Below are 26,237 nucleotides of genomic sequence, written 5' to 3'. Positions count from 1 at the left end.
ATTTGAACTAGTTTAGTTAGCTGGTTTCCCAGGCTGAAACTAGAAGCAGCAAATGAGGAGAAGGGCTGGATAGGCAACCGGAGTGTAGGCAGTGAACACCGACAACCTGATAAAGAAGAAATTTAAAACTATGCATATGTTGTTAAAAAAAATTTTTTTTTTGAATCACTGTATATCTATCAAGGGTGCTTTTGAGGAAGGGGCATATACCTCTCCACTGAATCCTAGTGATTGACGTTCGTAATGAATACTGGAACTAATAATTGATTTCCAAAGTGATGGCACCAAAATGTGGAGTGAAGATTAAGTTGAACAGTAGGTTTAGGAGGGTTCAGGGGCGTAAATACTTTTTAGGAAAAATCTTTCAAAAATAAGTTTTGGTGCTTAAAGGGTGAAGTTCCCATTATTGATGTTTAGAAAATTTATTTATGAGAAATACCCCTATCCTAGTCTTGCTGGATCAATGAGATGATTTTATATTTGGTATGTATTTGAATGTATTTGTGTCAGATTTTGTCTCCTGCATGTATGATCCTAAGAGGCAGACGACTCATTATAGTACAAAAGGTGTAATTTGGATATAAAATATTGGCCTCACAGTATTTTGTAAAGTTTGTGTAGTGTTGTGGGAACCTGGACCTTGTGGATGTGTTTCCCTCCAGAATGTCTTATTCTCATACTGGTGTGTCTTACAGAGAAAACAACTAATACTTACAGTCATGATGTTTTTGTAGAAGCTGTTCTGATATATAGTATATATTTTTGCTATATTTTCCTATCACTGTGAATATATTGAATAACTTTATCATAACAGCATTTACAGGTATGTTTGTGTGAGAAGTAAGTGAGGTGTTAAACTTGTAGACTCTTTTTGGTTTAGTAGGAAATTGTTTTGAATCCATCTTTCCCCCAGATGGAAAAGGAGTGCCCGTCTGTCGTGGTTTATGAAGCTTCTGGGCCCCACCCCTGCCCAGCTCTCAGACCTCATCACTATATTCCCCCTCATATTGAACCTTCTTTCAGTTATTTGATTTTGAACCTTGCCTCTAGGCTTTCTGCATAGGCTATTTCCTTTGCCTGGTCCCCACTTCCTCTCCCAGGGCCACTTTCCTGGCTAAATCTTACTCTTCCTTTGGGAACCTCAGTTAGGTACCTCCTGCTGCATGTAATTATAGGATCCTGTGTGGCCTAGAAATTAGCTTGTAAAGCATGTTGTTGAAATCACTTGTTTCTTGGGTTCCTCGGCTGTATTTTAACCCTGGGAATTCAGGCCGTGTATCTGCTTTATTCACCTAGAATGTACCTGTACATCAGAAGGGCTCCGTGAACATTTGCTGAGGAGAGGCAGTGGAAAGACTGATTAATCAATCAGCAATGGTATAAATTGTGGTGGTTACTGTGACCACAAATCTAAACTAAGGACAGTCCTGGTGGACACTGTATTGGTTCAGAGAATGCGATGTGATCGTACCAGGTATGAGTTACTCTCACATGCAAATCCTAATTCTTTTTTCTTGGTTTGGATAAGAAACTTTGAAATTCTCTTAGAGGCCAATCATAACTGTGTGAATCATAATTCATCTTCGTGAACCAATCCATATTTTGAATTTGTATCTGCCATATTACAAGTGTTCGTATGTAAATTTTTTCCTATAAGCCTTCATAAAATGCCTTTTATGTTTCTGTACCAGTTTCTAAAAGATTTTATATGTAGAATCTTGAGGGCCAAAGGCTTAAGATTTAGGAATACTTTATTGGGCTCTGTTGTGTGCATAATGCTGATGGCTCAGTCCCCACAGTGCTTGTTCATTTACTGACCCATATTAAATTGCTTCCCTTAAACAAGAGCAGGAATCTTAGATGAGAAAAAGTTTTGTATACTTCTTTTTCTTTTAATCATTTTTTATTTTAAAGAAGGAGTTTTTTTCCCGTGAATTAATAACTGCTGTTAATTTCAGAAAAGTAGGAATGCTTATCAACTGATTCTGTATGTACGTTCTCTTCAGTTTGCTGGTTGGGTCAGGATCATTAGTTCTGATTATATTCAAGGCACTTTGGTCATATCTAACAGAACTAGAACTAGACTAGCTCATGAAAAAAAGGACATTGGTGTGTGGAGGAGGGAAAGGAGTAATATTTTATCACTAGTATTTTAGAGAATTTAAAGCAATAATAAAATCATCTAAAAGTCTGTCTGCTTTTTTATTGTCACCATGATTCTGTACCGACAGTTCACCCCCTTTTGTCTGTACCCACCTTCGATCTCTCCTACCACCTGGCCCTTGTTAGACCACTGAAAAAAAGTGATTTGTTATAAGGCTATAAAACCCAAAAGCAGGGAGGGTGGCTTGGTATCCCAAGAGACTGCTGAATGGAATTGGAAAACTAGCAGGAATCCAACCAAGCAGCGCTTCTCAGTTTTTCTCCCTTAGGCTATGTTCATCTCTGCACACGAACTTTATCTTTCTCTGTTCCACAGCTCCCAGTTTCACCTGTCAGTTCCAACCCACTTGAGCTAGCATCTTTATCTTAATCCCAAATTCCAGGGTTAGAGAATCTGATTGGCCCACCATGGAGTCAGGGGTCCACTAGTCAGCTATGGCCAGGGCAGTGTTATGTAGGATAGTCATAACTATTGAGGCCCATACCTCAGCAGTGGGGGAAGTTCTCAGAGAAGATGAATGGATTGGGCAGCTGTGGCAAAAGCATAAATACATATATCTATACATGTGCATATATGTAGATATATATACATGTACACATATGAATTTTAACATTATTGAATAATAACTTGCCTATGGTTAAAAAAACCCAGCATGATAGTATTAAATGAAGAGTAGAAGTATGCTGCTCTTCTCCCACTGAGGTCACCAGTTTTAACTTTCCGATTATAGTTCTTTTTTCTTCATTGAGATATAACATAAAATTCACTGTTTTAAAATGTACAGTTCATTGGGTTTTAATATGTTCACTATGAGTGCAATTATCACCACATTATTTCCATCACCCCAGAAAGAAGCCCCATATCTGTTAGCAGCCACTCCCAGTTGCCCCCTCCTCCCTTCTCTTGCAACCACTAATTTACTTCTGTCTATGGTTTACCTAATCTGGACATTTCATATAAATGGGCACATATAACTTGTGGCTTTTTGTGTCTGGTTTCTTTAACTTAGCATAGTGTTATCGAGGTTCATCTATGTTGTAGCATGTATCAGGACTGTATTCCTTTTTATGACCAAAAATAATATTCCATAGCATGGATATACCATATTTTGTTTATTCATTTATCCATAGGTGAACACTTGGCTATTGTGAATAGTGCTGCTATAAACATTCATGTACAAGTTTTTGTGTGAATATATGTTTTCAGTTCTCTTGGTAGTATGTCTCAGAGTCGGATTGCTGGGCCATCTGGTAATTATATGCTGGAACTTGTTCCCGAAGTGTGTGCACCATTGTATACTTCCACCAGCAATGTATGAGGGTCCCACTTTCTCCAGTCCACTTCAACACTTGTGATGGTCTGTTGTTTTATTAGTAATAGCCATCCTAATGGGGTGAACTGGTATCTCACTGTGGTTTTGATTTATATTACTGTAATGATAATAGTATAATAGTGTCTTTTCATATACATATAGGCCATTTATATATCTCATTTGGAGAAATGTCTCTTCAAGTTCTTTGCAGGTTTTTGTTGATATTTTAATTTTTTTTGGCCACGCCACGCAGCTTGCAGGATCTTAGTTTCCCGACCAGGGATTGAGCCTGCGCCCTCTGCAGTGCAAGTGCAGAGTGCTAACCACTGGACTGCCAGGGAATTCCCCTTTGCAGATTTTAAATTGGGGTTTTGTCTTTTACTGTTGAGTTATAAGAGTTCTTTATATATTCTGAATATTAGACCCTTATCAGATATATGATTTGGAAATATTTTCTACCATTCTATAAATTGTCTTTTCACTTTCTTGATAGTGTCTTCTGATGCAAATTTTTAATTTTGATGATGTCCAATTTATCTCTTTTTCCTTTAGTTGCTTATGCGTTTGGTGTCATATTTAGGAAACCATTGTCTTATGCAAGGTCACAAAGATTAACACCTATGTTCTTTCTAAGAATTTTTAAGTTTTAGCTCCTTACATTGAGGTCTTGGATCCATTTTGAATTAATTTTTGTATATGGTATGAGGTAGGGATCCGAATTCATTCTCTAGCATGTGGATATCTAGTTGTCCCAGCACGTTGTGTGTGTGTTTGTGTTTTAACATTTACCAGTTTATTTTGAAGGATATCAAAAAGGATGCAGATGAAGAGGTACATAGGGCAAGGTGTGGAAGGGTCCCTTGTGGAAGAGTTTCTGTCTCCATGGAACTTGGGTGCGCTACCCTTTCAGTATGTGGTTGTGTCCACCAGTCTGGAAGCCCCACAGCACTGTTTGTTGAAAAAACTATTCTTCCCCCACTGAATGGGTTTGGCAACTTTGTTTAAAAAATGTGTATGTGTGTGTATCAATTGACCATAGATGTATAGCTTTATTTCTGAACTCTCAATTTCATTCCGTTGATCTATATGTTTACCCTTCTGCCAGTACTATGTTGTCTTGATTACTGTAGGTTTGTAGTAAGTTGTTTTTATTTTTTTTTTGTGCAGAATAATTCTTTATTTTATTTTACTTTAATTTTTGGCTGTGTTGGGTCTTCGTTTACTTTGCAAGGGCTTTCTCCAGTTGCGGCAAGCGGGGGCCACTCTTCATCGCGGTGCGCCGGCCTCGTCACTGTCGCGGCCTCTCGTTGTGGAGCACAGGCTCCAGATGCGCAGGCTCAGTAGTTGTGGCTCATGGGCCTGGTTGCTCCGCGGCATGTGGGATCTTCCCAGACCAGGGCTCGAACCCGTGTCCCCTGCATTGGCAGGCAGATTCTCAACCACTGCGCCACCAGGGAAGCCCTGTAGTAAGTTTTTTTTTTTTTTTGTAGTAAGTTTTGAAGTGATATGTGAGTCCTCCAAATTTGTTCCTTTTTTTTTTTTTTTTTAAGATTGTTTTGGCTCTTCAGAATCCCTTGTATTTCCATATGAATTTAGGATCAGTCTGTCATTGCTGCAAAAAAAGGCACTTGGCATTTTGATAGGGATTGCATTGAATGTGTAGTGTGTTTAGTTCTTTTGGTAATAGAGAATAGTAAAGGTTACAAATTCTATGGGATAGGGAGGGTGGGAGGGAGACGCAAGAGGGAGGAGATATGGGGATATATTTATATGTATAGCTGATTCACTTTGTTATAAAGCAGAAACTAACACACCATTGTAAAGCAATTGTACTCTAATAAAGATGTTAAAACAAAAAACAAAACAAAAAAGATTACAGATTCTAGAGCCAGACTGCTTCTTAACTACAGGGCCATACCCAGGATATTTGTCTATAATCATTTTTTAATATATCCCTTCTTTATACTACAGAATTATTTTCAGTAATAATCATGAAATAAAGCTATATGCAGTGCTTAAGGTAATTACATATTTTCAAAATAGATCTAGACATTGCTTCTATCAACTTCTCCCTGCCCATTTTAGAACTTTTTTTGTTGAGTTCTGTTATGTTGATGTTGTTTCATGTTGGTATAGGTACCACATTTTAGATTTGAATAAGTTTGTATTAATTGTATAATTAATGAATTCTTTGTATTAAGAATAACTTAGTAAGTTTCAGCAGACAAAACTCAACTGTTTACTTGGTAGTGTTTATACCTACCTAATAGTTTGAATTTTGGTCTTTTAGTTATAGTTTGATATAATAATATTTTATATAAAGAATTGTCCGATGACTAATAAGTGAATTTTGATAAAACTGAAACATCTGCAAAAGACACAAATTAGAGAGATACCAAATCTTTCCACTGATGTTACTAACATATTTTCATAATTCATTCTTTAGCTTTAAAACAAATAGCCATTTAAGAAGAATACATTTCAATTTTAAGATATGATTCAGATTCAGTAAAATTTTCATGTATGAGTAAAATTTGCCCCTACTGCACCTCTCACTTCTCACTGTTTCACTGATTTATTAAACACAAATAACAATTCCAACAAGTTGTCCCATGGAAGATAGAATTGAAGTAACTCAAGTTCTCCTTCTTCATCTTTACAATCACTGGGTTATTGTTTGTTTATTTAAAATCTTTTGTATACATGTAGGACTCTAGAGTACCACAGGGCTTGGGGGATACTAACTGCTCTAACCAAATTTGGACTGTTGTGTACCACTGAGAAATTTACTATCCAGACATATTCATGTAGCTGTGTCTGTTGGGAGCCAAGTGTGTAACTGAGGATTCTTCAAATTAACTTCTATGTAGAATGCAATATTCATGAAAGGTTAAGTAGTAAAAATTTGCTAATTTGATACTACCACATATATTACTAAAACTCAGCAGTAGTTTTAGTTTATTTCGCACAATTGTTTGGGATTAATACCAACAAAAGCTTTTCCAAGGAAGAATATTTTATCACTGACATTGTTTAGAATTGCCAATTCAGAGTGATGGTAGAAGCAGAATGAATTTTAGTTGGTTTTATTATTTTTAAATTCTCTGCAGGAAATGTATCTCTTATTGCTAGCACTTAGGGTAGACTACTCCTACCACTTCTGTAGTAGGTCACTGCTTGGCCCTTCTTACTTCCTAACTTTGAGTGTAAACATGTCAAATTAATTAACCTTTCTTTACCTCAATTTTATCATCTGTAAAATGGGACTGATAAGAGAATCCAGTTTTTAAGCCTGTTAAAAAATGAGATAATGCATATAAAGTGCTTAGAATAGTGCCTGGCATAGTCTTTTAAGCGTTCACTAAACATTAGCTACTATACTTTGGTAAAATTTATAATTTACAACCATTATTCTAAACAATATATATTTTACTTCCATTTGAGTCTCAATGTGTACTTTTCCCCCCATCCTCGTTTTTGAAGACTTCTTTAGAGCTGTTTTAAGTTCACCACAAAATTGAGCAGAAGACATAGAGATTTCCCAAATACCTCCTGCCCCACACATGCATAGTCTCCCCTCTGTTATCAACATCTACTACCAGGGTGGTGCATTTGTTATAATTGGTGAACTTACACTGACACATCATTATCACCCAAAGTCCGTAGTTTACATTATGGTTCATTCTTGGTGGTGTATATTCTGTCGCTTTGGACAAATGTATAATAATATGTACATACATACATTCATCATAGCAGCATACAGGATAGTTTCTGTGCCCTAAAAATCCTCTGTGCTCTGCCTGTTAATCCTCCTTTCCCCTCTAACCCCTGGCAACCACTGATCTGTTTTTTACTGTCTCCATAGTTTTTTTTTGCCTTTTCCAGAATGTTATATAGTTGGAATCATATAGTATGTAGCTTTTTCAGATCGACTCCATTCACTTGTGATATGCATTTAAGTTTCCTCCATGTGTTTTCCTAGCTTGATAAGTGCATTTCTTTTTGGCACTACATTCCATTGTCTGGGTATACCACAATTTACTTATCCATTCACCTAGTGGAGGACATCTTAGTTGCGTCTAAGTTTTGGCAGTTACAAATAAAAACTGCTATAAACATTTGTGTATAGGGTTTTCGTGGACATAAGTTTTCAACTCCTTTGGGTAAGTACCACGGAGTGCCATTGGTATGGGTAGAGTATGTTTAGTTTTATATGAAACTGCCAAACTGTCTTCCAGAGTTGCTGTACTATTTTGCATTCCCTCCAGCAATGAATGAGAGTTCCTCTTGTTCCACATCCTCTCCAGCATTTGTTAGTATTCTGGATTTTGTAGTGTAGAGGTAGCTCATTGTTGCTTTAATTTGCAATGTGGTGCATCTTTTGCCACCTGTATGTATTCTTTTTTTAAAAATATCTTTATTGGAGTATAATTGCTTGACAATGGTGTGTTAGTTTCTGCTTTATAACAGAGTGAATCAGCTATACATATCTCCTATACATATCTCCTCCCTCTTGCGTCTCCCTCCCACCCTCCCTATTCCACCCCTCTAGGTGGTCACAATGTATATATTCTTTTGTGAGGTGTCTGTTCAGGTCTTTGGCACATTTTTTAATTGGGTTGTTCATTTTCTTATTGAGTTTTAAGGGTTCTTTGTCCTCCAACTTTGTTCTTCACTATTGCTGGCCATTCTGGGTCTCTTGCCTCTCTCTAACTTTAGATTCAGTTTGTCAGTATGCACAAAATAACCTGTTGGAATTTGATTGGAATTGCGTTGAATGTATAGATCAAGTTGGGAAAAAGCAACATCTTGAAAATATTGTCTTCCTCTCCATGAACATGGACTGTCTCTCCATTTATTGAGTTCTTCTTTGATTTCTTTTGAGTTTTGTAGCTTTCCTTCTCTAGATCTTATACATATTTTGTTAGATTTATACCCAAAAACTTAATTTTGGGGAATGCTACTACAAATGATACTATGTTTTTAATTTCAAATTCTACTTGTTCACTGGGAGTACATAGGAAAAGTGATTGACTTTTGTATGTTAGCCTTGCATTCTGTAACCTTGTTTTAATAGCTTATTAGTGCCAGGAGGGTTTTTTTGGTTGATTCTTTTGGGTATTCTATGTGGAAAACCATGTCATCTGCAAACAGAGTTTTATTATTTTCTTTTCCTATCCATATACCTTTATTTCCCTTCCTTGTCTTACTGCATTAGCTAGGACTCCAGTACCATGTTGAAAAGGAGTGGTGAGAGAGGGGGCATCCTTACCTTGTTCCTGTTCTTAGTGAAAAAGCTTCTGGTTTCTCACTTATACTATTTTTAATTCTTCTGTTGCTTTCCTTTTAGATTTACAGGCATATTCTTTTTTCCTCCAACAATTTTAGATACTAATTCAAGGCTTTCACTGAGGAAATTAGTGTCTCTTTACTGCCCTCCATTGCTTCTACCAAATTTGTGTCAGTCATTGTATATTACCAAAGTTTATAATATTTATATTCTATCTGTGACTATAATTTGTGCTTCGTCTGATCATGTTAGAAAGGTTAAAAATCAGAGTAAATGAACTACTGAATATAACCAAAAAGAAATACATGGATATAGAGAGCAAACTAGTGGTTACCAGTGGGGAAGAGGAAGGAAGGAGTGGCAAGATAGGGGTAGGAGATTAAGAGGTACAAACTGCCATGTATAAACTATCTTGTCATTAAATTATTTTGGTTTAAGAATAGTCTTTTAAGAGCAAGGTAAAATCATTTCTCTTAAACCCCAAGGTTTAATATCAAGCCATAATTTACAGTTTTTCATAATAAAATAGGTCTTGGACTTCATCAAGTGCTTGGTTCTGTATCCCCCGAGAAGGTCATTTTTTTTTTCTTTAATCTTTTAGTGTGGCAGATTACACTAATAGATTTTCTAATAACAAACTGTTTTGCATTATTGGGATAAAAGTACTGCTTGAACATGATTTTTTTAATATATATTCCATTGGATTCAGAAGTTAATAGTTTATATAGGAGTTTTGCTTCTTTATCTTTTGTGAAGTTGTCCTGAAACTTTGCAGAATTTTCTGGACTTGGGACTTCATGGGATTGGGAGGAAGGATTAGCTACTGTTTCTTTTGTTTCTCTCATTGATATTGGACCTACAATTTTTTTTGACCAAATTGTGATAAAAATAAGAACTCAGTCTTCTAATCTTGTGCCAATTTTGGCAACTTATATTTTTTCAGAAATTTATCCATTTTATCTGAATTTTCAAAATTATTAGTTCATACTTCATGATATTATATATAGTTTTTAGTATTTATCTATAGCATTTCTTCTTTTAAAGTTTTGTTACTTTTTCCTTATAGTGTTGTGTCTTATTTGTATCCTGTTGCTTTTATTTATTTGTATATTTTATTCTTTCTTTCTTTTTATCTTTTTCTCCTGTACAGGCGTGCCAGAAAATTTGTCTGTCTTAATATTAATCATTTGTATTGGTGTTTTTGTTCTCCATTCCATTGATGTCTGCCCTTAGCTTTATTTCCTTTCTTACTTTTTGGTTTGTTTTATTGCTCTTTTTTTTTTAATTAAAATTTTTTTTCTTTTAAATTAATTTATTTTTTGGCTGCATTGGGTCTTTGTTGCTGCGTGTGGGCTTTCTCTAGTTGCGGCGAGCAGGGGCTGCTCTTTGTTGCGGTGCACGGGTTTCTCATTGCGGTGGCTTCTCTTGTTGTGGAGCGCGGGCTCTAGGCGCGTGGGCTTCAGTAGTTGTGGCACGTGGGCTCAGTAGTTGTGGCTCACGGGCTCTAGAGCGCAGACTCAGTAGTTGTGGCGCACGGGCTTAGTTGCTCCGCGGCATGTTGGATCTTCCCGGACCAGGGCTCAAACCCGTGTCCTCTGAATTGGCAGGCGGATTCTTAACCACTGCGCCACCAGGGAAGTCCCTATTGCTCTTTTTTTAGCTTCTTAACTTGAATGCTAATAAACTCATCTATTTCCATTCTCTCTTGGTATTTGATAAATGTGTTAAAATCTGTAACTTTCTTCCTGAACACCACTTTAGTAGCCCACAGATATTAACCTGTACAGGTTTCTTTGTCATCCAAGAGTATTTGATAATTATCACTCCATATTCCTTTCTAAACTAAGGATTTTTTAATAGTATAAGTTTATTTGTTTTTTCTTAAATCATCAAGGACATGAGGATGCAGTTGTTTTAAGCTTTCCTTTTGTTATTGAGTTCTTACCTTGTCACATTTTGGTCAGAAAACATTGTATGTTTCATATCTATTGAGGTTTCCTTTGTGGCTAGTACATAGAACTTTTTGTGAATGTCCTGTGTACTTAAAAAATACACTCTCTGTTTGGATATTTATATATTTATTAGAGAACTTATCTTATTCATTTTGCTATATTATTTGTTTTTGTGTTTTGTGCTTAATTTATGTTTCTGAGAGAGCTGTGGAAAAGTCTAATTGTGATTGCTGTTTTATTTTTTTTCTCTTTAGTTTTGAAAGTTGTTGCTTTATGTATTTTGGAGGCTATGTCAGGTATATATGTATCTTATTTTCTTAAGCAGTAGTGTGTTAAAATTTAATTTATTTATATTTGTATTATTGCATTTTTTCCCCACTGAAGAGAATTTTGACATCATTTTCACTAAGTTCTCCTGGCATTTTATTCACATCATTTTTTTTACTCCGGACTGTTATCTTTTCGTGGATGTTCTTTAATGAGCCTGTTGAATCACTCCTTTAATTTGTGTCAGTTGCTTTTTAGGTTTGTTGCTTAGTTTTCATACTGGGATTTTTTTTTGTCCATTGCATTCATGAATTCTGTTGTTTCTTGGATCCTGTGTCTACCTCTTTATTGGAGTCTTTTAAAATTTTAAATTCTTTTTAGGAAAGGTTGTGTGAGAAGAAGAATAAGAGGCGCATTACATAATGATAAAATAGTCAGTTCACCAAGAAGACCTAAATGTAAATACACCTAGCAAGAGTTTCAAAATACAAGCCGAAACTGACAGAACTAAAAAGGAGAAATAGACAAGTCTGCAATTATAGTCGGACATGCTACTACTCTTCTCAGAACTGTACCAGAGCTAGTGGAGAGAAAAGCAGCAAGGATATAGAACACCATCAGTCAAATAGATCTCACTATTGTAGAACCCTCTACTTAACAACAGCAGAATACACATTCTTTTCAAGTGCACATGGAACATTCATTCACCAAGGTAAACCACATCCTAAGTCATAAAACAAATATTTAACAAACCTAAGAGAATTGGAATCATCAAAGTATGTTCTCTGACCATAATGTAATTAGAATAGAAATCAGTAACAGATAACAAGAAATTCAGACTTGTGAAAATAACATTTGAACAATTTGTGGATCAAAAAGAAGTCACAAGGGAAATTTTAAAATATTTTAAACTAAAGGAAAATGACAACACAACATATCAAAATTTGTGAGATAAGCCAAAGATGTACTGAGAGACTTGAAGGGCATTTATTAGAAGAGAAGAAAGGTCTCAAACCAATAATTTAAGCTTATACTTTATGAAACTAGAAAAGAGGAGCAAAATAAACCCAAATCATACAGAACAAAGGAAATAATATAGAGCAGAAATGAATGAAGTTGAAAACAGCATATCAATGAAACCCAAAGCTAGTTGGGTGTTCTGTTTTTTTACCCAAAAAGATCAATAAAATTCATATGCATCTTCAGACTGGCAAAGAAAAAAGAAAGGAAGACAAAGATTACTGACATCAGGAACAAAATGGGAGATACTGTTAGAGACATGTGAAAGAATAATACAGACACGAAAAGAATAATACAGACAGCTCTATGGGCATAAATTGAACGACTTGGATGAAATCGACCAACTCCTTAAAAAACACCCTATTTATTTCCTATTTCTTTTGTAACAAACTACCACAAATTTAGTTGCTTAAAACAACATAAATTATTTTTTTACTACAGTAGAGTTGATTTACAATGTTGTGTTAATTTCTGCTGTATAGCAAAGTGATACAGATATATATATATATACACACACACACACATTCTTTTTTATATTCTTTTCCATTATGATTTACACAAGATATTGAATATAGTTCCCTGTGCTATACAGTAGGACCTTGTTGTTTATCCATTCTATGTATACTATTTCGCATCTGCTAATCCCAAACTCCCAATCCATCCCGCCTCCACCCGCCTCCACCTTGGCAACCACAAGTCTGTTCTCTATGAGTCTGTTTCTGTTTTGTAGGTAAGTTCATTTGTGTCATATTTTAGATTCCACATATAAGTGATGTCATATGGTAGTTGTCTTTTTCTGTCTTACTTCACTTAGTAGGATAATCTCTAGGTCCATCCATGTTGCTGCAAATGGCATTACTTCATTCTTTTTTATAGTCAAGTAGTTTTCATTGTATATATGTTCCACATCTTCTTTATACATTCATCTGTCGATGGACTTTTAGGTTGATTCCATTTCTTGGCTATTGTGAATAGTGCTGCTGTGAATATAGGGGTTCATGTATCTTTTTGAATTATAGTTTTGTCCATATATATGCCCAGGACTGGGGTTGCTGGATCATATGGTAACTCTATTTTTAGTTTTTTGAGGAACCTCCATACTGTTTTCCATAGTGGCTGCATCAACTTTCATTCTCACCAGCAGTGTGGGAGGGTTCCCTTTTCTCTTTCCTCCCTCTCCAGCATTTGTTACATAAATTTATTATCTTACACTTCTGGAGGTCAGAAGTCTGATTTGGGTCTCACTGGGATAAGATCAAGTTGTCAGCAGGACTGCATTCCTTTCTGGAGGCTCTAGGGGAGAATCTACTTCCTTGTCTTTTTTCCAGCTTCTAGAGTTTGCCAACATTTCTTGGGTTGTGGCCCCCCCTCCATCTTCAAAGCCAGCAACAGCTGGTCAAGTTTTTCTCACATCTTCTTACTCAGACTTCCTCTTCTGCCTCCTACCACTTTTAAGGACACTTGTAATTACCTTGGATCCCCCCAGATAATCTCCCTGTTTTAAGGTCAGCTCCGCCTAAATTCCCTTTTGCCATGTAACAGTATATTCACAGGTTCTGGGGATTAGAATGTGGACATCTTTGCGGGGGTGTGTGTGTGCATTATTCTGTCTACCACAGCCACCTACTATCCAGACTCACTCAAGATAAAATGGAGTTCCCTCCTCTCAGGTCCACTCTCCCTCCATTGCCCACCTGGAACCTCAGTTTTACTTTTTGTCTCTATGCATTTGCTTATTCTAGGTACTTCATATAAGTGGATACAGTATTTGTCTTTTTTGTCTGTATTATTTCACTTAGCATGTTTTTAAGGCACATTCTTGTTGCCGTCATTGTCTTTTGACAAATATACAAAAGCCAATTCAATAGAAAAATAAGATTATTTTCAGTGAAGATATTGGAACAATTAGACATTTAAATGCAGAAATATTACTTGCAACCTAAATCTCATGCCTTATAGAAAAACAAACTCAAAATGGGTCATAGATCTAAGTGTTTAAACTGTTAAACTTTTAGAAATAAAGAGAAGATCTTCATGACCCAGGGTTTGGCTATGAGTTCTTAGACATAATGCCAAAGATACAATGCATAAAAACAAAAATTTGATAAATTGGACTTCATCAAAATTATAAACTTTGTTTTGCAAAAACATTGTTAGGCAAATGAAAGGCTGAGAGAATATACCTGAAAATCATATATCAGATAAAGGACATATCTAGAATATATAAGGAAAATGTAATGATTATTAAGCCAGTTTAAAAAGGGGCAAAAGATTTAAGTAGATTTGAATGGACACTTCACCAGAGAGGATATAAGGATGGCAAATAACCACATGAAAAGAATTCAGTATCATTAGTCACTAGGGAAATGCAAATTTAAAGCATAATGGGATATCACAACTACTGGGAGAGCTAAAAAAAATTTTTTTTTTTTTTTTTTTTTTGCGGTTCAAACTCAAAATGGGTCATAGATCTAAGTGTTTAAACTGTTAAACTTTTAGAAATAAAGAGAAGATCTTCATGACCCAGGGTTTGGCTATGAGTTCTTAGACATAATGCCAAAGATACAATGCATAAAAACAAAAATTTGATAAATTGGACTTCATCAAAATTATAAACTTTGTTTTGCAAAAACATTGTTAGGCAAATGAAAGGCTGAGAGAATATACCTGAAAATCATATATCAGATAAAGGACATATCTAGAATATATAAGGAAAATGTAATGATTATTAAGCCAGTTTAAAAAGGGGCAAAAGATTTAAGTAGATTTGAATGGACACTTCACCAGAGAGGATATAAGGATGGCAAATAACCACATGAAAAGAATTCAGTATCATTAGTCACTAGGGAAATGCAAATTTAAAGCATAATGGGATATCACAACCACTGGGAGAGCTAAAAAAAATTTTTTTTTTTTTTTTTTTTTTTGCGGTACACGGGCCTCTCACTGTTGTGGCCTCTCCCGTCGCAGACGCGCAGGCTCAGCAGCCATGGCTCACGGGCCCAGCCGCTTCGTGGCATGTGGGATCTTCCCGGACCAGGGCATGAACCTGTGTCCCCTACATCGGCAGGCGGACTCTCAACCACTGTGCCACCAGGGAAGCCCTAGAACTAAAATTTTAAAAAAATTTTGACAATACCAGGTAGTGGTAAGAATGCAAACAGCTGAATCTCTTATACGTTGCTGGTGAAAATGCAAAATGGTACAGCCACTCTGGGAAATAGGCAGAATCTTAAAATGTTAGTCGTATATTATATATATATATATATGTATGTGTATATACATGCACACACACACATATATATATATATCTAGCTGTCGCATTCTTAGGTTTTTTCCCCTAGAGAAATGAAAGCTTATGTTCACACAAAAACTTGCATACAAGTGTTTATAATGGTTTTATTTATAGTCATCAAAAGTTGGAGACAATCTAAATGTCCTTCAACAGGTGAATGGAGAAACAAACTGTAGTTCGGCTGAACAGTGGAATATTACTCAGCAATAAAAAAGAAATGAACTATTGATACACTTATGTGCTGGGGGTTCCAAAACCAACCGTATGTTTGGAGATTCACTAAAATGACATATATGACTCAGTATGTAGTTGTACTCCTGGCTAAGATTTATTAAAGCAGCATGGTAAGGATACACAGCCAGATCACAAGGGGAAAAGACAGATGGAGTCTCTTGGAATTTATGCATAGGTTTCCTTATGCTCTCTCCCATGGGAGAGTTCATAGCTTGGAAGACTCGATATTGTTAAGATGTCAGTTCTCCTCAAATCTATACTATGCAATATAAACCTAATCAAAATTTCAGCAGACTTTATATAAAAGTTGACAAGTTGTTCCTCAAAATTATTTAGAAAACTTGAGGATCTAGAATAATCAAGACAGACTTGAAGACAAAGATGAAGAACATAACTACCTGATTTTAAGACTATCAAGCTATAGTGATTAAAACAATATGGTATTGGCATAAGGATAGACAACTAGATCAGTGTAACATAACAGAAAGTCTAGAAATACATTAATGTAAATACAATGAGTTGAGTTTGACAGTAGTGCCAAAGCAATTTATTTATTGATTTATTTTTTAAAAATCTATCGTTTATTGCTGCTGAGGACCAACCAGGAGACTTTCCCCCAGTCACAACATCTATTTCTCATCACTGATGGACTTGGAACTATGATAGTTTGCTAATTCTATAGCAGGAAAGATTGGCAGTGTATGAGTGAAGTTCCTGTCTTTGACCATGGGTTTAGTGAGTGCATATGTTTAGTGAGTGGTTATTTTTTGCATATTTTCTCTTTGGTAGATGTGTGACAGTTAATTGTTACTCTGTTTGCCAAAGCAATTTACTGCTAGAAAGTTGTTTCATTAAATAATGCTGGTACAAATGGATATCTTTTTGGAAAAAAATGAGCCTTGATGTCTATGTCACACTATAATCAAAAACATTAATTTGATATGGATTACAGACTTAAATGTGAAAAGTGAAAAACAGGAGAATATCTTTATGACCTTGGGGTCAGTAAACATAAAAGAAAAAATTGAAAAGTTGGACTTCGTCAAAATTGAAAACTTCCCATCAAAAGACACCATTAAGAATGTCAAAAAGCAAGCTACAGATTAGGAGAAAATACTTGCCCTACATATATCTGACAAGAGACTTGCATCCAGAATACACAAAATTTGTACAAATCATTGATGCCACAACAAAATCTTTTTTTTTTTTGGGCCGTACTGCGTGGATTGTGGGATTTTAGTTCCCCAACCAGGGAGTGAACCCTGGCCATTGGCAGTGAGAGCGTGGGGTCCCAACCACTGGACTGCCAGGGAATTCCCAACAAAATCATTTTTTTAAAAGATGGGCAAAATTAATAAGCAGGCACCTCACAAAAGGATTTATTGGAATGGTCAATAAACATGAAAAGGTGTACATCACTAGTCCTTAGGGAAATGCATATTCAAACCCCAGTGAAATATTACTGCATACCCAGCACAATGACTAGGATTAAAAAGATTGACAAGACCAGGTGTTGGTGAGGTTACATAGAACCCTCATATGCTGTTGGTGAGAGCGTGAAAGTGTATATATTTTTTGTTCCTCAGTTCCCCTGACCACTTAAACTAGGGCAGGATTGAGTGCAGTGGTGCCCACATTCAGATGGCCAGGAATTCATGGGAAATATAATAGAGTGATATGTGTGTGCTCAGCAGGTCTCTTGGTTGCAAATGGCCCAACTCGATTCTGCTTAAACCAGAGAAGATGAATGCGTTGTCTCAGGTAACGGTTCCTGAGAGGGTTAACGTCAGGCTGAATTACAGCCAAATACTTCACACTGTGTCTACAGAAATCAGCCTTTTTACTCCACTTTCCTCTGGGATGGCTTAGTTTTCAGACAGACCTTGGTCACTGTGGCCACATGCAGCTGCGGGATTATAACCTATAATGTTGAACCCAGCTACTAAGCCTTATTCCCAGGATTGTCCTTGATTGATGCATCCCTAAACTGATCGTCAGAACCACTGTGAGGTCTAGGTCAGGTCCACCCTTGGGCTGGGAGTAACGGTGCTGTGGTTCCTCCCTCAAAAAGAGGCACTGTCACTAGAAAAAGGGGAAATGGATGCTAGTCTTGCAAAACAACCTATTTTCTCTACATTGTACTTATTTAATGTTTATTTCTCTAACTCCGATAGCTATGTCCCAGGCCCTTGCTAGACCCTGGAAATGTAAAGGTGAATTGTTTGTGAATAGAGAGCAGATCTGTAGCCTGGCATTGAAAACTCTGTGATGTGTTTGACCTCATCTTCCTTTTGTTCAGTAGCTTTATTCTTTTCCAGGCACTTTGTGCTCCATGTATTTGAATTTCTGGTAGTGTCCATCCTTGTCCTTGGTTTACCATTACTCTTTCTTGCCCCAGAGTGCTCTATGTCTGGAATATGCCCATCTGTCATACCTCAACATGTTTCAGTTCTGCCCTTCTTCCCAGGCCTGGCTCAAACACCTCTTTCAGAAGCCCTCACTGAGATTTTTTTGACCTACGCTAGTTTCTCTTCTTTGCTTTTGCCTGTTATTCTATCCATAGCTTATCTTATCTTTAAGTTCCTTCAATTCTAAATATCCAGATAGCACCTGGCAGAGTGCTGGGCACACAGTAGGCTTAATAAATAATGGATAGTTATTGTACTCTTTTTTTTTTTAAAGATGTTGGGGGTAGGAGTTTATTAATTTATTTATTTTTACTGTGTTGAGTCTTCGTTTCTATGCGAGGGCTTTCTCTAGTTGTGGCAAGCAGGGGCCACTCTTCATCGCGGTGCGTGGGTCTGTCACTATCGCGGCCTTTCTTGTTGCGGAGCACAAGCTCCAGACGCGCAGGCTCAGTAGTTGTGGCTCATGGGCCTAGTTGCTCCGCAGCATGTGGGATCCTCCCAGACCAGGGCTCGAACCCGTGTCCCCTGCATTAGCAGGCAGATTCTCAACCACTGTGCCACCAGGGAAGCCCAGTTATTGTACTCTTGATAATTTTGGAATTATCTATTGTAGTCCTTTAATTGTCCAGCAGTACCAGATATTAGTAAGCTGGCCTTTACTTAAGAACATTTTGTATACATGTAAGTTACTTAGAAGTAACTTACTGCTTCCCAATCACTCTTTGATGTAGCTTCATCACCTGTGATGTGGTATATTCAAGTTTCTTACACAAATGCAGTCAGCATAGTGGTGTTCGCAGTCATGGCTGCATGTAGGTCTTTTCTTTAAACATCCATTTGGACTAGAAGCAAAAATACCCATTCTGGTCCCCTTCCCCCACCGTCCAATTCAGTAATCATTTATTGGCATGTGTCTAGTAGAGTAGTGGTTCTCAAGTGTTTGTGTGCATCAGAATCACCTCGAGGGTATTTTAAAACATGAATCGCTAGGCTTCACCTCCAGAGTTTCTGATTCAGTAGGTCTTGGATGGGCTGAAGAATTCGCCTAACAACCACTCAGGTGGTGCTAATACTGCTAGTCTGGGGACCAAGCTTTGAGGACTGGTTTACTAGTAGTAGATTTAAGCCTCATTGCACATCAGAATCACTTCCTCGTTTTTCACCTCCACAAGTTCTTTTTAAGAACTGTCCTTTGCTCAGTTAAGTGAAAGCATTTGGAATCTCTGCTGCAGCATGGTGTTAGCAGGATTTTATGAGTATTTCTAACAGAATCAGCTCCACAACAAATATAGACAGAATTCCTTTGCGCCACATCTCCATAGCGCCTGTGTGATGAGTATGGTACCTGTGTGATGGTGGAAGTACTGACCAGCTATGGTTAGGTAGTTCTAGTTCATGAAAACATACATTCCTAATTCTGTTGATGATTCACTCTTTGGTCTTGACCAATTCCCATAATTTTTCAAAGTCTGGTTTTCTTTAACATGACATTAAAAACAGCTTTCTCTGATTTTGCAATCATCATTGCAAGAAGCATAAAATGGATGCTGAATCTTGGGAGCAGGGCAAGTTTCATGATAATTGTCTGAGGTATCTCCTGTAGATTGCTTATTAGTTGTAAGGGGAAGAAAGTAACTACAGTGGAGAAATTGGCTGTCACTTTGGGTGATGACAATTAACGTCATCGATGAGGGGAAGATGGACATCTTGTCTCTAAATGATGTACCTACAAGGGCACAGCATCCTTACGTAGCACTCTGACTGGTAACACGTAACTGCAATCTACTCATAAGGAAACGTCAGACAGACCCAGTGAGGAGATTTCTGTTCTTTAATAAAGGGTTTGTATTCTGCAGTGTCAGTGTCATAAGAGATAAAGATTGAGAAACTGTTCCAGAATAAAGGAGATAAAAAAACCACGATAGCTAAAAGCAGTATGTGATTCTAGACTGGGTCCTGTACTGAAGTGGAAAAAGTGCAATAAAGGATAGTGTTGGGTCAAATGACAAGTTGGAATATGGATGGTAGATTAGATAAAATGTATCAATTTTGAATTTCCTGAGATTGATAACAAGTACTGTGGTTATATAAGATAATCTCCTTATTCTTAGGAAACACATTGAACTATTTAAAGGTAAAAATAAATGATGTGTGTAATGTAATCTCAGGTGAGTCAGAAAAATATGTGGGAGAGAGAGAGCAAGCAAATAAAGTAAATGGGGCAAGGTTACAGGTGTTCTTTGTAATTATCATTGTGACATTTTTCACTGTGCCTTTTTGAAAGTTTGAAATTATTCCCAAGTAAAAACTTTAAAAAAACCCACACCACCACTCTCTGCTCTTCATTTCAGGGTAATTGTAAAATTTTTTTTAAATCTGTATAAAAATGTTTTCGAAGATCAGTCTGCTTTTCAAATGATGGCTCCTGTTCTGCTTTGTCTGGGGAGCCTCGTATCTCATTCTGTGGGTGTCCTCAGGAGATTGTTAGCTCCTGAGAGCCTGCAGGGTGTCAGCCTCACCCTGATTGTGATACCCAACCCCCCACAGGGCAGCTTCTGGTGTCTTGTTCAGTGCTTCCAGTAAGGTGCACACTAAACTAATGTGTGAGCGTTGTCTCTTATTACAGATTGTACCTTCAGCTTTGAACAGTATATTTTTCTTTCAGCTCAAAATGGAGTTAATCCTGGCTGGGAGAAGAAAGTAATTGAGTATTTTAAGGAGAAGCTGAAGGAAAATAATGCTCCTAAATGGGTGAGCTCATTGCTTTTGGTGGGGGAGGGGGTGGCGAGGGTTGGGCAGACTTGCAGTTTCTCACAGTAGAGCAGTAATCCACATACAGTTTAAATATATATAAATTAATGTTCACTGCCCTGTGCTTTAAGTGCATATGTATTAAAAGGTTTTTGGTCTCTTTTGCAACTTAAACTTAAATTCAAGCAAATAAGTGCTTCTATATTGGCGCCTCTAGGTGGCAGTAATTGACCATGAAAAAATGGGTAGTTGTGAGAGATTCGATTATCTTTTGTTTTATTACCTTCATTTTAAAAGAGTTGACATGTACGAGTTTTAAGAGAAGAGCTCAACAAAGCAAATGCCTTTCTGCTAATTGGAAAGTGTTATGAAGGAAAAGCATCCTTTTACATTATAGTCAAATGTCATCATACAAACTTGCAAGAACACAGGAAGTACTTTTGTTTAGCAATTGTGTTATATTAACCATTGAGATCATTTGGCTCCCTTGATGTTGTGTGTGTGTGTGTGTGTGTGTGTGTGTGTGAATTGCGGTTTGAGTCTGTATATATATGTCTATGTATATGTGCTTAATGTTTTATACACAGAATATTTTGACTTGATTGTTCGTTTTCGTTAAAGGTACCATCATTGAATGAAGTTCCCCTTCATTATTTGAAACCTAACAGTTTTGTCAAGTTCCGTTGCATGATTCAGGATATGTTTGACCCTGAATTTTACATGGGAGTTTATGAAACCGTTAACCGAAACACAAAAGCACGTGTATGTATTGCTTTATTCATGAAACTTACTGTTTACAATTAGTAGTATTAATTTTGTCCTTGTGTTGTTTATGGTAATTTTGATTCTGATAGATTGATATAATACTGTTATTTTTTTGCTTTGGGTCATAGGTTCTTCATTTTGGAAAATATAGAGATGTAGCAGAGTGTGGGGTATGTATACTTAAAATATATTCACTGATATGATTTTTTTTTGATCTAAAAATCTCTTAGAAGGTGGAATATTGTAAATGATAAAATTAATTCCTTTCTTTTCCTAATACCTATATACCTGCTTCTTAAAATTACAGGTCATGATAAGTCCTTTTAAAATGAAACGTAGAAGAAAAATGAAAGAAGATTAATTTAGGGCTTTACACGTGCTTAATTAAATTTGATTAAATCCTGCCCTCTTTTCCTGGGAGGAAAAAAGTAAACTTAAGCTTTCTTTGATAAAAGGAAGTAATAGAAACTCTCTTACATATCAGTAATGGGAAAGGGAAGAAGACAGAATCCTGGATATAATTATAGTTGTAAAAGGGGTAGTTTTGAGATAGAAACTTACTAGAAAAGCAATTAGAGAAACCACAGTATATCTGCATTTTCTTTGGTATTGCTTTTCTGATAGTAGAAGAACAACATGCAGAATTAAACTTAATTTCATTCAGACACCTGTTCAACATACCTGGCATTGTGACTGGGGAAAGTTTAAAACTTATTTCTGGTTTAATAGTAGAAGAAGATTATCAGCATGTCAAAATATATTAACTAAAAATATCTCATATTTTGCTTTTTGTGTGTTTTTCATGTGGTACTATTGAAACACAGGTGGTAATTTTCAATTGTTAGAAAGAAAACAAGTATCACAGGTGGGGATTGACCAGGCAGGTGCTGAGGCACGACCCCAGTAGAAAGGTGAGCCTCAGTAGTTACCTCCATTCTGGATCTATTAGATTTCTGCTTTGCAGTCCAGAATCTTAGTTTAATCAGGTTATTTAGGGCTTTTTACATTCTGGGAGTCTGACTCCTGCTTACCCAAACCTCAAGAGGTTGATATATAAACCCTAATCCTAGCCTGTTAATTCACAGTATAAATTGTTTCTGTTGAATAAATGTTTTAGCCCAGCGGGCTGATCTGTATGGGAGAAAAGCCCTAATTTGAAAGGTTGCTATAAAGAAAAAATGATAACTTCCTATACTTACTTAGAATAACAGACTCATGAATGATGGATTCGTTTAATCTTACACATGATGGCCTCCAGCTCTCCCATTTCTTTTTCCTTTAGGGTGTCCCATAACATGCACCATTGTGCAAGTCTAATGAATCAACTTTAGGTTTTCTGCATCCCTTGTTTGAGGGGCCCTAAGCCATATTAGGCTAATAAATTAATACACATATTTTTTCCTAGTACACAATAATGCAGTGTCTCTATAGCTCAACAATCTCAGCCTCTGGAAATGGGAAAATGAAATAGGTGAGACTGTCTATCTGTGACACTCCCAAAGGCAAAGAGTTTTTATTTTGTACTACATTGCTAAAGAGTCATAAGTAAAAGCACCATACCAGGAAAAGGGAACTTTGGCCCTGGAAAGAAATACACAGAAAAAACTTAGCTTATATATATTATCTCAGGCTCAATTGATATCTCTGGGATTCTTTCTTTGTTTCCTTTCTTTCTTTCTTTTTCTCTTAAAAAACAGAATATAGATTTTATTTACTTTTAAGGGGTTTTTTTTGGTACTCTAATATGTGTTTGTTGAGATAATTTTTTCAATATTACATCTTGGGTCCTCTCTGCCTCTTATCTCTAAGTATATTTGAAATAGAGAATATGCCTTTTCTAAGGAATAATATCTGACTTTTAAATCTCATCTCAGAGCTACCTCGTAATGAGTATTTCACTAAATTCCTACTTAATGGGCTAATTCTGATAGCTTTTAATGAGAGAGACAGTGGGATTACCATGAGCACTGTCTTTGAAAAAATTTAATAAAATAACTTGTTTATTTAAAGGGAGTTAATTTTTTTTCATTTTTCCTTTAACATCTTTATTGGAGTATAATTGCTTTACAATATTATGTTAGCTTCTGCTGTATAAAAAAGTGAATCAGCTATATGCATACGTATATCCCCATATCTCTTCCCTCTTGAGCCTCCCTCCCACCCTCCTTATCCCACCCCTCTAGGTGGTGGCAAAGCACCAAGCTGATCGCCCTGTGCTATGCAGCTGCTTCCCACTAGCTACCCACTTTACATTTGGTAGTGTATATATGTCAATGTTACACTCTCACTTCGTCCCAGCTTACCCTTCCCCCTCCCCGTGTCCTCAAGTCCGTTCTCTACGTCTGTGTCTTTATTCCTGTCAGGCACCTAGGTTCATCAGAAACTTTTTTTTTTTATTTAAAGGGAGTTAATTTTTTTTCATTTTTCCTTTAACATCTTTATTGGAGTATAATTGCTTTACAATATTATGTTAGCTTCTGCTGTATAAAAAAGTGAATCAGCTATATGCATACGTATATCCCCATATCTCTTCCCTCTTGAGCCTCCCTCCCACCCTCCTTATCCCACCCCTCTAGGTGGTGGCAAAGCACCAAGCTGATCGCCCTGTGCTATGCAGCTGCTTCCCACTAGCTACCCACTTTACATTTGGTAGTGTATATATGTCAATGTTACACTCTCACTTCGTCCCAGCTTACCCTTCCCCCTCCCCGTGTCCTCAAGTCCGTTCTCTACGTCTGTGTCTTTATTCCTGTCATGCACCTAGGTTCATCAGAAACTTTTTTTTGTTCTTTTTAGATTCCATATATATATGTTAGCATACGGTATTTGTTTGTTTTTCTCTTTCTGACTTACTTCACTCTGTATGACAGACTCTAGGTCCATCCACCTCACTACAGATAACTCAATTTCGTTTCTTTTTATGGCTGAGTAATATTCCATTGTATATATGTGCCACATCTTCTTTATACATTCATCTGTCGATGGACACTTAGGTTGCTTCCATGTCCTGGCTATTGTAAATAGAGCTGCAATGAACATTGTGGTCCGTGACTCTTTTTGAATTATGGTTTTCTCAGGGTATATGCCCAGTAGTAGGATTGCTGGTTCATATGGTAGTTCTATTTTTAGTTTCCTAAGGACCCTCCCTACTGTTCTCCATAGTGGCTGTATCAATTTACATTCCCAGCAGCAGTGCAAGAGGGTTCTCTTTTCTCCACAGCCTCTCCAGCATTTATTGTTTGTAAATTTTTTGATGATGGCCATTCTAGCCGGTGTGAGATGATACCTCATTGTAGTTTTGATTTGCATATCTCTAATGATTAGTGATGTTGAGCATCATCTAATGTGTTTGCTGGCCATCTGTATATCTTCTTTGGAGAAATGTCTGTTCAGGCCTTCTGCCCATTTTTGGATTGGGTTGTTCGTTTTTTTCATATTGAGCTGCATGAGCTGCTTGTGTATATTTTGGAGATTAATCCTTTGCCCATTGCTTTGTTTGCAGATATTTGCTTCCATTCTGAGGGTTGTCTTTTCATCTTGTTTATGGTTTCCTTCACTGTGCAAAAGCTTTTAAGTTTCATTAGGTCCCAATTGTTTATTTTTGTTTTTATTTCCATTTCTCTAGAAGGTGGGTCAAGAAAGATCTTGCTGTGATTTATGTCTGTGTTCTGCCCATGTTTTCCTCTAAGAGTTTTATAGTGTTTGGCCTTACATTTAGGTCTTTAATTCATTTTGAGTTTATTTTTATGTATGGTGTTAGGAAGTGTTCTAATTCCATTCTTTTACATGTAGCTGTCCAGTTTTCCCAGCACCACTTATTGAAGAGGCAATCTTTCCTCCATTGTATACTCTTGCCTCCTTTATCAAAGATAAGGTGACTGTATGCGCATGGGTTTATCTCTGGGCTTTCTATCCTGTTCCATTGAACTATATTTCTGTTTTTGTGCCAGTACCATACTGTCTTGATTACTTTAGCTTTTTTTTCTTAAATTTATTTATTTTATTTATTTTATTTCTGGCTGTGTTGGGTCTTCGCTGCTGTGCGCAAGCTTTCTCTAGTTGCAGCTAGCAGGGGCTGCTCTTCGTTGTGGTGCATGGGGTTCTTATTGTGGTGGCTTCTCTTGTTGTGGATCACAGGCTCTAGGCATGCGGGCTTCAGTAGTTGTGTCTCAGGAGCTCTAGAGCGCAGGCTCAGTAGTTGTGGCACACGGGCTTAGTTGCTCCGTGGCATGTGGGATCTTCCCGGACCATGGTCCGAACCCATATCCCCTGCATTGGCAGGCGGGTTCTTAACCCCTGCACCACCAGGGAAACCCTTGATTACTGTAGCTTTGTAGTATAGTCTGAAATCCTGGAGCCTGATTTCTCCAGCTCCGTTTTTCTCAAGATTGCTTTGGCTATTTGGGGTCTTTTGTGTTTCCATACAAATTGTGCGATTTTTTGTTCTTCAGTCTGTTTCTTTTGGTTGGAGCATTTAATCCATTTACATTTAAGGTAATTATTGATATTTATGGTCCTATTACCATTTTCTTAATTGTTTTGGGTGTTTTTTAAACATCTTTATTGGAATATAATGTCAGTTCTCCCAGCACCACTTATTGATGAGGTTGTCTTTTCTCCATTGTATATTCTTGCCTCCTTTATCAAAAATAAGGTGACAGTGTGCGTTTATCTATCTCTGGGCTTTCTATCCTGTTCCTTGGGTTTGTTTTTGCATGTCTTTTCCTTCTCTTGTGTTTCCTACCTGGAGAGGTTCCTTTAGCATTTGTCGTAAAGCTG

The 26,237-nt window shown here is 36.8% G+C and overlaps 1 protein-coding gene across 1 annotated transcript in view; it reads left to right on the top strand.

Moving 5' to 3' along the window:
• Window positions 1-278: 278 nt before the first annotated feature.
• MCMBP (minichromosome maintenance complex binding protein) overlaps window positions 279-26,237 on the top strand; it is a 61,248-nt gene continuing 35,289 nt past the window's right edge. Inside the window, exons 1-5 of the mRNA XM_024755928.1 lie at window positions 279-315; window positions 1,421-1,474; window positions 20,608-20,693; window positions 21,315-21,455; window positions 21,587-21,628. Of these exons, the coding sequence (XP_024611696.1) occupies window positions 279-315; window positions 1,421-1,474; window positions 20,608-20,693; window positions 21,315-21,455; window positions 21,587-21,628 (360 nt within the window). The remainder of the gene's footprint in view (window positions 316-1,420; window positions 1,475-20,607; window positions 20,694-21,314; window positions 21,456-21,586; window positions 21,629-26,237) is intronic.

This window comes from Neophocaena asiaeorientalis, unplaced genomic scaffold (genome assembly GCF_003031525.2).
Source record: "Neophocaena asiaeorientalis asiaeorientalis breed wild unplaced genomic scaffold, Neophocaena_asiaeorientalis_V1.1 scaffold85, whole genome shotgun sequence".
NCBI classification, from domain to species: domain Eukaryota; kingdom Metazoa; phylum Chordata; class Mammalia; order Artiodactyla; family Phocoenidae; genus Neophocaena; species Neophocaena asiaeorientalis.
The sequence above is the reverse complement of the archived record's forward strand: the minus strand, read 5'-3'. Positions and strand labels throughout refer to the sequence as shown.